Source organism: Macaca fascicularis, chromosome 14 (genome assembly GCF_037993035.2).
Source record: "Macaca fascicularis isolate 582-1 chromosome 14, T2T-MFA8v1.1".
Lineage (NCBI taxonomy): Eukaryota > Metazoa > Chordata > Mammalia > Primates > Cercopithecidae > Macaca > Macaca fascicularis.
In genome coordinates, this window is record NC_088388.1 from 115,780,815 (window position 1) to 115,793,116 (window position 12,302).

Consider the following 12,302-nt stretch of genomic DNA (forward strand, 5'->3'; position numbering starts at 1 on the left):
AGCTTTAGAGAAAATAAAACAGACATGAGAGCAAGAAAAACATGATTTTATATAAGATAAAGAAAGTCTTTAATTCCTGTGTTACTCGGTAATAAGCTAGTGCAGGACTCAAAGAACTTATAAACGATGTGAAAGTTCTAAACAAAAGTGTAGCCGTCAGCTTCAGATAAATAAAAAGCTAGGTGATGCTCCAGGATGTAAAAGTGAACGGGCTTATCTACACAAAAGCAACTCTCAGAAGAATTGTGACTCTGCAAAGGTACCCTTAGGTAACTTTGACCTATGATAAAAATCCAAACTCTCAAATCTCACCTCTACTAAGGAAGAAAATCCTTAGAACTGCTTTATACCTTGCCTTTTCAAGACAATTACATTCTAGCTATATTTCAGTTTTCTACATGAGATGCCCCTCCTTTTATCAGGGAGACAGGGGATACATGATGCTATACCAGAAAGTGTCAGCAAACATAAATGGCTTATTTTCATATTTACAGTTTCTCTATAGATTGCAGTCACTTTCTTTTATCAGTAAATGGTGAGTTTGTATTCATTAGGCAAAATGCTGATAGTTTACTAAAGAATGAACAGATCGAGGCAGTGAAAAGTGCTTTTAAGGCACTGTCAGATAAGCAGACTAGTAAAATTTGAGAAGACAAAAAGCTGGACTGCCTATAAGCCACTCTAAGATCTATTTTTCCTAAATTATCATAAAATTACAGCCTTTAGAATAAGTATGCTCTGTGTTAGCAGTGACATAAATCAACCTTCTTAAGTGAAGGTGAGAGGGTATACAATTTTAGCAGTTTTCCTTTCTACTTTATTACATATTTTATTTCTTATTATTTAAAAAAGAACCTGTTAACCAAAGTAATAGTATTTTAAATATCACCCTTTCCCTTCTTTCTCCCCAGCCTAGTTCCAGCTGATACTAAATTAAAAATAAATAGGCCGGGTGTGGTGGCTCACGCCTGTAATCCTAGCACTTTGGGAGACCAAGGCAGGCGGATCACTAGAGGTCAGGAGTTCGAGAGCAGCCTGGCCAACATGGCGAAACCCCGACTCTACTAAAAATATAAAAATTAGCCAGGTGTGGTGATGCTCACCTGTAATCCCAGTTACTTGGGAGGCTGAGGCAGGAGAATCACTTGAACCTGGGAGATGGAGGCTATAGTGAGCCAAGACTACACCGTTGCACTCCAGCCTGGGCGACAATAAGACTCAACAACAACAAAAAAAGGGGGGGAGCAGGGGGGAGTACTTTTAAAGTTTATCAATTTTCCGGCTATTTGCTTTTCATCTTAAATTTTCCTTACTTTCACAATAGTTCTTTCTGAAGAGACGGAAACAGATAATCCCTTGCTTAAAGAACCCCAAGGAAAAGCCCCTTTGTCCCTGTCTGACATCCTCAGTACAGTTCTCACCTGCTATTTTGATATTCAGATTGGCATCCAGAAGTAAATTTTCAGCTTTTAAATCACGATGAACAATGTTCCGACAGTGACAAAAATAGACAGCTGTGACGATCTGTTTGAACTTCCGACGGGCCTCCTTTTCTGCCATTCTACCATGGGCCACCAGGTGGTCTGTGTTGAAGAAGAATACAGTCAGTTTTCACTTTGGACACTTGGGTAATTTCAAAAGGTAGACTTAAGGAGGGCTACAAGGGGCCCTCTCAAGTAAGTGAGTGAAAGAGGCAAAATGAACAATGAGAGAACAACACATTGATAGTCCTGGTTTGCATCTATCAAAATTCATTAGTAATACATAGCCAAACTATTATAAGTATAAATCCTGTTATACAAAAGTATGCATAAGAACACACTAGTACTTTCATTAGGAAAAGAGAGTTCTGAGGGTTATACGGTGTTTTTCAAGGGTCATAGAACTCAGTACCTTTCTTTTCATATCCCCACTGCAGAAGATTGCACAGACATGAGCAAACACACACATGAAGATAAGTATCAGAAATATTTCCTGTGTTAAAGAGGAGGTAAAAAAGCAAGGCCCCAATATTCAATCATTTAAGGAAAGGGTGGACAGAAATTAGTCACTGCTAAGGGGAGAAAACTGCTCGATAGAACACTCTGTTTTGGTTACTATCTTTTCTGCTTTCTCAAAGTTTTTAGATTTGACATAAAAACACACTTACTTGGTAACTGTTCTCTGGAGCGAACAGTGATATACCTACATCTTTATATCTGCATTTATGGGGCTTACCAAATGGTTCTTAAAGAATGTTAATTTTTACAGATAACATCAATTAAAAACCAAGTGAAGTTTCTACCAACTTAAATAAAATCATTTCATTGGCCATGTTGTTAACTAAGGCATATCAAAAGAATTTACATGTGATAAAATCTATAATACTATAAAGCAGGCTATCCTCAATATTAAAAAATGATTTGATGGATTAGCAGGTTCTTTAAGAACTTTCCAATAATAGCAGTAGGTTTATACCAAACCAATGACATACATATCTTTGACTCAGTTCTTTATCAAACCAACAACACTATACAGGTCATGACAGCTAGTGGGATTAGAAATGTCAGCCATGATACAGTTGCTCTGTTACAAATGTCTAATGGCCTCATGAACACTGTCCTTTAATCAACTGATCTAGCTGGGAAAAGGACATATTTGCCATCCTAAGCATCCTGAGATAGTAGGAAAGTGAAAACTGAGGGAACACAGATAAATACATTGTGATTTATCAACAGTAGTTTTGGTAAGAATACACAATTGTTTTGGTGACATCTCACTCCCTCTCAGGACCAGTCAGGTGTATCTTTCCTTCACCACAAAGAGGAAGTTCAGGGTGACACATATTTACTAGCAATAACTGCCAAGACTGAGCGCTTGTGGCAAGAAATGGCAGGGGAGAAGGCTGAAGAAGGGGAGCTAGATGCCAGCCCATCTACAGAGCAGATTGTAAAATATTCAAACTGCATTCTGACCACAAGGTATATAACATTTGGGAATGCAAATACGATAGTCACTTTAAGAACATATCTTATATGTAGATAATATAAATCATTTAAAAAGATCCTCTAAGGAATTATTGTAATTTTTGTTCACCACACACAAGGCTTTTGAAGCATCTCCCTCAAAAATACAAGTCATTGTTATAGCCAAGATTACCAATTTAATAGAAAAAAAAAAAGGAGAAAATAAGAAGTCTTCCACTTAGCAGTTAAAAGGACTAGAATCAAGCTTTCCCCAGGAGGTCAGAGGTGGGGATAAGTAAGCTCCCACTCGGGTGTGTTTAGGCTTCCAGTGAGGTCTGCTATGAACTTTAAACAACACGAAGTCCAAACTAGGAGCAGTAACTTAACAGAAGCTGTGAAAGAACTGGCCGTCCATCAGAGGTAGAACGCTATGTTTTAAGAGGCCATTTTATAACAGTACCTGCTCCTTTGACCCCCTATTTCTCTTAACCCAAGGCCTAATTATTCTAATAATATGTTTTAGTTGCTAAACCCTGTCTAATTAAAGAGCTTTGAAGAGACAGCTATTCTTGAGAAACATAAAAATAAACCCTTATGAAGGTTTACCATCAGAAGCTCATTTGGCCAAGCTACCCATTAATTAAAATGCCCAAGAGACATTCGTCTGGCAGTAAATACTAATTACCAGAACACATGAAAGCGCTTCTTAAATGCTGCAGAATGATTAATTTCACAATTTCCAAAATAAGTGATTTTCTTTTATTAAGAAACTCTTTATAAATTTCTAAGTACCTTGTTTTCCTAAAGTGATTGGAAAGTTCTCAAAACTGTTATACAGGCCAGAGCTGCTGGAATGCAGCCTAGTTCTGTTTTATCTCTACAGTGACACATCAGTTGTCCCTGGACAAATCATTTATCCTGCCAATATCCCCGCCTCTTGATCTTCTAAATACAAGTAAACTCTGTTCCATGCTATACCCAAAGGAAGAACAGAATATTTGGGAATAAACGCGTACTCTGATTAAGAGTATCACATGTCAAAACCTTAACTTTCAAAGATGTTGCAAAAGACATTTTTGAAAAGGTCCACTCAATACTATATAGGGAATACTTAAGCATCTAGTTAATAGAGCACAAAGTCCTTCAGGATTCTGTAGAGCTTAAAGGTGATTTTCTATACATCGAATGTCCCTGTTAATAGTTCTGGTTAAAAGATGTCTGTAAGAGCGCACTGGGTAATACAGCTTAAACTATAATACTTTCCCCAAAGTTACCTTCAGTACCCCTATAGTTATAGATACAAAGAAGACAAACAAATCACTTTTTTTTTCCCCTGGACTCTAAATACACTTACGGAACAAATCACTTTTTTTTTTTTAAGTGTTTGCATTAGATATTTGTCCCCAGTCATTGTGTTTGGGGTTCAAGTTTTCTTCTCTTTGGGAGCACTGTGCTCTTCACATGCAAGCCCCTCCCAGTGGCTCAGTCGCATTCAGACTCAGCCTCTCCTCTGATTTTTGCCCATCTTATCCCCCCAACCCCTACTCCCACTGGTTTGCTTTCACTGTAAACCCACGAGGTCTAGTGGGTGTGCCAGGAAGCCAGTGGCCTGCAGTGGTTTTCAGTCCCTGCTGAAAATCACCTTTCAGCTGCCTGCTGACAAATGGCTGCTTTATATTCGTATATGCTCTAGAGGCAGGCAGTAAACATTCTTCAAGTTCAATGTGATATTTAACTTTCAGTGAAGAAATCCAGAGCTGTAGCCCAGTCTGGACTTAACACATAGTCACAGCATTTTAACAAATACTGCAGTACTTTCAGAAGGCAAATGAAACCAAATGGCTTCTGAATCCACTCAATATGCAAAGCAAAATACATGTTGAACCTTGTCTGGATAAACTCAAATTGCAAGGAACTCTAGAGTTGTTCTGCTTCTTCCAGGCAATTCAGTGAACTAGCTCTCCTAAATACTGAGCCACAAATACTACCCATATCCTCATCCCAATCATCCACACTGCAGCCATGCCCTCAGCTAGAGTCCTGCCCCTCCCCACCCCCACCAATCTAAACAAACCTCAATTAGACACCTGCTGCATAAAGTCAAGTCCACCACACTAAGCTTTTTTCACCATCAATCAACTACTTATCTATTTAGTTGCCATTATAGGCCTGGGACAAATTTAAAGTTTTCTTTGACCACAGCTTCACTCCAAACATGTACCCAGACAGGGATGAGGTAACTCTTGGCTAAAAGGGAAAAAAAATGGCTCTCCTGTTTCAAGTGCTTTTCAAAAGTAAAAAGAGTTTAAATTCTCTTTCTCACTTTCCCATGACCATGATTTGGCATTGGTCTTCTTTAATCTTTTTGGTCTGCCCTTCCTTGCAAAATGAAAAGAAGTAACTGATACTAAGAGATTTACAGACCCCACAAAGAGTAATATTGTTAGAAGTAGAGGAAATTGATTTTGAAGTTTCTAAAGCATTAGAGCACCAGCACGTAAGTTTGCTTCAGAATTCACTGTTTGTAATTTTGTCCCGATCTTACTCAGGAAGAAAATATCTTGTGGTACATTTAGGTTCTGACCTTTCAAAGAGCAAAAATACACAGAAGCCAGTCTTAGCTTCCCTAGGCCAGCTTCAGTGGAGTGTCAGAGGTATGCCACTAATGGGATAGTGGTGGGGAGCCAACATTTCTTAAAATAAGTCACTTTTCCACTCTAAACAGACAGTGTCTCCATTTGTCTGCTAAGTCTACAACTCATAGCCGATGCAAAACACTAGCTGAAAACGAACATACCCTGACAGCAGGATGAGCAATAGGCAGAAACATCACAATTCAGTGAAGAATTAACCCAGCCTAGAAAGGGGGAAAGGCAGTATGTGTGCTCATCTTCATCTTAGGTGACTACCTGAAAAAAGTTCTGCCAATTCCAAACTAACCACAGCTAGTAGTTATTTGCTTTGCCACTCAGTTCTATCATTTCTTCTTCCTACACCCATGGAAACGACTTCCTGTTTATCAAACAAACGCTTCTTTCCAAAAAAGCAGGGCGAGGCCAAGCTAACACAGCTCCCCCTAAGCAGGTTAATAAGAGTGCACTCACTTTCATATCCTATTGTCCTCTAACTCCCAGGCGCGGCTGCCACTGACCAGAGGAAGACGGTTTGTCATTTTGTCTTCCTTGCCAAGAATCCGACTACCTCTTACAGGGCTTCTTGACTTGTTGCTGCTTCTTGTTACTATCTCTTTTCTTCGCTCTTCCATTGACCAGGCCAAAAACTTTTATGGCATCTTTCATTCTTCTCTTTCTCTCACACCCTGCATCCTCTCCATCGGCAAATTCTATTAACTCTACATTCAAATCATATTCAGAATCCAACTATTTCTCACCCGTGTCTTCACTCCACTCTAGTGCCACCAGCCTCATTTAACAGCAACTACCTTGCTGCTAGATTTCTGCAAAAATCTCGTAGGATTACTCCTCAAAAGAGCAGCCAAGGTAGTAATCTTTTCTTTAAAACTTTTTATTTTGAGATAATTATAGATTCACAGGAAATTGCAAAGACAGTGCAGAGAGGTCCCGTGTACCCTTTGCCCAGTGTCCTCCAATGGTTAAATCTTATATAATTATAGAACAATATCAAAACCCAGAATTTGACATGGGTACAATGTGTATGTATAGTTCTATGTCACTTTATCACATGTGTAGATTTGTGGAACAACCACTGCAATTACTACAAGAGCAATGACAACTATTAGGACTCAGTCATTACTGAGTACTCTTCCCCTGTTCAATTTTTTGTATCAAAAAAAGATACAAAAATATTTCACCACCACACATATCTCCTTTGCACTACCCCTATACAGTCACGCTTGTTCCTCTATGCCCCACCATCCCTAATTCCTAGAAACCACTAATCTGTTTTCCATTTATGTAATTTCATCATTTTAAGAACACTATATAAACAGAATCATACAGTCAGCGACCTTTTGAGATTGGCTTTTTTATTTTCTTGTGTTTGTTTTTTGAGACAGAGTCATTCAAGCTGGATTACAGTGGCAAGATCATGGCTCACTGCAGCTTTGACCTCCTCCCACTTCAGCCTCCCAAGCAGCTAGGACTATAAGCATCTGCCACCATGCCTAGCTAATTATTTAGAAATGGGGTTTCACCAAGTTGACCAAGCTGGTCTCAAACTCATGGGCTCAAGTGATATTCCTGCCCAGGCCTTCCAAAGTGTTGGGATTACAGGCATGAGCCACCATGCCTGGCCTGATATTTTTAGTCACCATAATGTCCTTAAGACCCATCCAAGTTGATGTGTCTATTAACCATTTGCTTCTTTTTTTTTTTTTTTTGACGCAGAGTCTCACTCTGTCACCCAGGATGGAGTGCAGTGGCACAATCTTGGCTCACTGCAACCTCCACCTCCTGGGTTCAAGTGATTCTCCTGCCTCAGCCTCCCGAGTAGCTGGGACTACAGGCGTGTGCCACCACACCCGGCTAATTTTTGTATTTCTAGTAGAGACGGGGTTTCACCATATTGGCCAGGCTGGTCTCGAACTCCTGACCTCATGATCCACCCGCCTCAACCTCCCAAAGTGCTGGGATTACAGGCGTGAGCCACCACACCTGGCCCCATTTGCTGGTTTTTACTGTTGAGTAGTATAGCATGGAATAGATGTACAAGAGTTTCCTTATCCATTCACCCACTGAAGGACATTTTGGTTGTTTCCAGTTCTTAGCTATTACAAAGAAAGCCGCTATCAACAATTAAACAATTGTGTAAAGAATTTTATATGAATATAAGTTTGCATTTTCTCTTTTCTTTCTTCCTCTCTTTCTCTTTCAAGAGACAAGGTCTTGCTCTGTTGACCACATTGGAGTGCAGTGGATCGATCATGGCTCACTGCAGCCTCAAACTCCTACACTCAAACAATTAAGTCTGCATTTCTATGTAGCAGGGTAATTCTTTCAAATCTTAAATAAGATCACATCATTTTTCCTGTCAAACCCTCCAATGGGTTCCCAGCTCATGACCTCTGACCTCACCTTCTTTCCCTGGCTCTCTCATCCTACTATTCCACATATGCCACCTTGCTATTTCTCAAACACAGCAGAAATGCTCCTGCCACCGGGCCTTTGTTCTTTCTATTCTTTCTACTTGAAATGATCTTCCCCAAATAGCTGCATGATCTTTTACAAAAGTACAACCTTCTCAGAGAGGTCTTCCCCATCTCCATTGTCAGCTTACCTCCTGATATTTCAATTTCATATTCACTTCCCCTCCGCACCTTATCATTTCCAACAAATGACACATTCTACCTACTTCGTTTGTGTATTACCTGTCTTCTCCACTAGGAAACAAGCTCCATGAGGGCAGGCATTCTTGCCATTTTGTTCAATACTGTACCTAGTACAAGGAACGGTATCTGACACATATTAAGCACTTAATAAGTATCTATTAAAAGAACAAAAGATGATTGAACACACTCCTATCCCTGTTTATTAAAACTATTTCCTGAACCTTAGACTTTATTAGCAAAATGAATGCTAAAAGATATTGCTCACCTGAATGAATTCAAGAGTCTTCCCAACTAATCCAAAAAGGCACACTAACATATATGACCTATCTTCATATATCCAAGTCTGTACTTGGTATACAAGCAAAAAGCACACTAAATTTTCTTCTGTCTCTTCCAAACAAACTAAACTTTTCCTTGAGAGTTTTGAGAAAACACAATTTCTTTGTGAAACACATTATCACAGGATATGCTTTAGTTTTGAAAATGTGGAACTAGAACTATTTTAATTTTTTTCTATGCCTCATTATTACACATAAAATCGTACTCTGCCTACGATGGATACTTAATAATTATAGATTAGGCCAGGCATGGTGGTTCACGCCTATAATCCCAGCACTTAAAGACCAGCCTGAGCAGCAAAGCAAGACCCCATTGCTACAAACAATTTAAAAATCAGCCAGGCATAGGCCAGGCATGGTGGCTCACGTCTATAATCCCAGCACTTTGGGAGGCAGAGGTAGGTGGACCACCTGAGGTCAGGAGTTCGGAGACCAGCCTGGTCAACATGGCAAAACCTCATCTCTACTCAAAATACAAAAAAAAATTAGTCGGGTATGGTGGCACATGCCTATAGTACCAGCTACTTGGAAGGCTGAGGCAGGAGAATCGCTTGAACCTGGGAGACAGAGGTGGCAGTGAGCCGAGATCATGCCACTGCACTCCAGCATGGGCGACAGAGTGAGACCCGGTCTCAGAAAACAAACAAACAAAATTAGCCAGGCATGGTGGTATGCACCTAGTAATCTGTTGAGAGGCTGAGGCAGGAGGATCACTTGAACCCAGGAGTTCGAGGCTGCAGTGAGCTATGATCATGTCACTGCACTCCAGCCTGGGCAACAAGGCAAGACCCTATATTTGAACTACTATTAGTAATGATAAATTATTATTAATGATGTTAATTACTTATTAATTTATTATTATAAATTAACTCAAGGAATACCAATGAGAGGAGAGACTATAAGCTTTTACAAAAACACATTTTTTACTCTTCATTTTGCTATTAAACAAGGTTTGTAAACTACACACTTTTTAAGTTGTCTTCATAAAAAACATGCCATACTTTGCATATCAAGTCCATTCACAGTATTGTATAAGGAAGGATTTGTTTTCTTATGGCTTCTTAAAAAGTATTTCTAGACTAAGCATAAACCCAGGCAGCCTTTGAAATAGAATCTCATTTCTTACAAAAGGCCTTTCAAAAATGTTATTCAAGTTTTCTCATATAGTACCAATGTTTCTCATGCTACACCAAGGTATTAGCAATAGTTGGTTTGCTAATCCTGTAACAGAGGTTCTAACCAGATGCTAGTATAATCTGCACGCTCCAAGTCAACAGAGGTACCTTTTGATTTTTTAAAATATTGACTATCAAAATGTTGCAATCCTAGCTCTAACTAGTCTTCCAAAGGGAACAGCTCAAGTACACGTCTCCAGTGAATTTTATCTAGCATGAGATGGTAACTAACGCCAATACATAAGGCTAACGGCTTCCAAATTCACTGTTTCTAGTCACTTAACCACCTGAGCTCCAAAATCCTGTTTTCAAATGTCTATTGAAAAACTTCATCTAGGTGTCATAAAGATATCTAAATTTAGGTCAGGTGTGGTGGCTCACACCTGTGATCCCAGCACATTGGGAGGCCAAGGTGGGAGGATCACTTGAATCCAGGAGTTCAAGATCAGCCTGGGCAACATAGCGAAATCCCATCTTTATTTTTATAATTTAAAAAAATTTGAAAGACATATAAATTTAACATGGACAAAACTGAACTAACGTTCTCTTTGTTTGTTTGTTTGAGATAGAGACTCACTTTGTCATCCAGGCTGAAGTGGGGTGGTGCGATCTCGCCTCACTGCAATCTCTGCCTCCCAGGTTCAAGTGATTCTCCTATCTCAGCCTCCCAAGTCACTGGGACAACAGGTGCCACCAGGCCCAGCTAATTTTTGTATTTTTAGTAGAGACGGGGTTCCACCATGTTGGTCAGGCTGGTCTCAAACTCTTTACCTCAAGTAATCCACCTATCTCGGCCTTCCAAAGTGCTGGGATTACAGGCATGAGCCAATGTGCCTGGCCTGAACTAATGTTCTCTTTATTTTCCTGCTGTAACCTAGTTCTCCTCCTGAATCCCTTTTACGATCATCTAGATGTCCATGAAAGAAACTTTGGAATCATCTTCAACTCCTCTTTCTTCCCCACTCTTAACATCCAGTTACTTACACAATATGCTAAATTTTCGACTTATATTGAAACAGTATGCCTCCTCCTCTCCATCCTTCATGTTTCCCTTTCTTCCATCATCCTTTACACTGTCACCAGTTATTCTAACACATTTCTTTGGTCGTCTCATTCATTTAACTTAGAATTCTTCAACAACATCTCATAGCCTACAATATATAGTTCTAATTCATGAACATGGTTCACTTGCATGTGTACTTGCTGTTTCACCAACAAGCTGTACGCTTTGCTTAGGGTTTTACTTCTTGCTGGAATGCCTGTCTCCTATTCTCATTCCCATCCCCACCTGAACTTTGGAATTCAAGGTTATCCTTTAAACTCCAGCTTAAAGGTTGTTTCTCTGAAGCTAACCCTAACCTACTCACCTGCCCGAGAAAAACTGCTCCATAATTTGTATCTAATGACATTTAGTCTATCTGCCTCTATGACATCAGTGAACAACTACATTACAGTAATTTCTTATCCTGTGTGTCTTCCCTTCCAGCCCATGGATTTTTGGTCCATGGATGGGTTTATATCCACGAAGCACTGCAAGACGTAGAAAAATATGTAGAGTGTGTTTGTTTGTGTAGGAAGGAAGGGAAAATACAAATATGCATGTGTATGTATGTGTGTATATTTATTTAGATTTGCCAAAAGGAATAATGTTAAATAAATGGTTACTTATGGAAAAGGTGTGGAAGCCAGATATATGAATGCACCCTGTTTTGTAGCTTTAACTTTGGAAACAAGTAATGTCTTACATAATCGAAACAATTCAGAATTGAATCAAACAGAAGAAACATTTCTAAAAATTGAAAGCAACCTGTAAAAAAGTCAGTAGATTCATGGTACATAATACCTAACTGTAAGTAAAGCTAAAGTATTCTGCTAGAGCAGCCCAACTAGACTAAGACAATTCTTCGTGGGATATATCCTAAGAACAAAAAGAACCACAAGTCTCCTTATTATTTGTAATACTACTGGTACTGTTTTCAATCAATCAGTCTCCCCCCTCATTCACATCAAAAAAGTGATTATGTTAAAGTCATCTGGAACCACAATTTTCAACACAAAAGAAAAGAGAACTAGAGATAATATTTAAGAAATAAAAATGCTGAAATCTTACATTTTAATTGGAATGTTAGTATAAACTCGTTTCATTTTCCTCTCTATTAAAAATATGTATTTCATAGCTCTGTCCCCTCCTCAAAGCAATCATAACCCAGTAGCACTAACGAGCATCCCTGAGATCCATATTCTGGTCTTTAAATGTTATTTTCCATTTAAAGAAACCAGAGTTGGCCGGGCCACGGTGGCTCACGCCTGTAATCCCAGCGCTCTGGGAGGCCAAGATAAGCGGATCACTTGAGGCCAGAAGTTCAAGACCAGCTTGGCCAACATGGTGAAACCCCGTCTCTACTAAAAACACAAAAATTAGCTGGGCGAGGTGGCGTGTGCCTGTAGTCACAGCTACTCGGGACGCTGAGGCAGGAGAATAGCTTGAACCTGGGAGGTGGAGGCTGCAGTGAGCCAAGATCACACCACTGCACTC

The 12,302-nt window shown here is 39.5% G+C and overlaps 1 protein-coding gene across 12 annotated transcripts in view; it reads right to left on the reverse strand.

The window, feature by feature from the left end:
- The window catches only part of SIK3 (SIK family kinase 3), a 257,920-nt gene that overhangs the window by 84,565 nt on the left and 161,053 nt on the right, over nt 1–12,302 (reverse strand). For all 12 annotated transcript variants that reach the window (XM_074015274.1, XM_074015275.1, XM_074015271.1 and 9 more), the window contains one exon: nt 1,422–1,583. In XM_074015274.1, coding sequence (XP_073871375.1) covers nt 1,422–1,560 — 139 coding nt within the window. In that variant the 5' untranslated portion in view covers nt 1,561–1,583. The remainder of the gene's footprint in view (nt 1–1,421; nt 1,584–12,302) is intronic.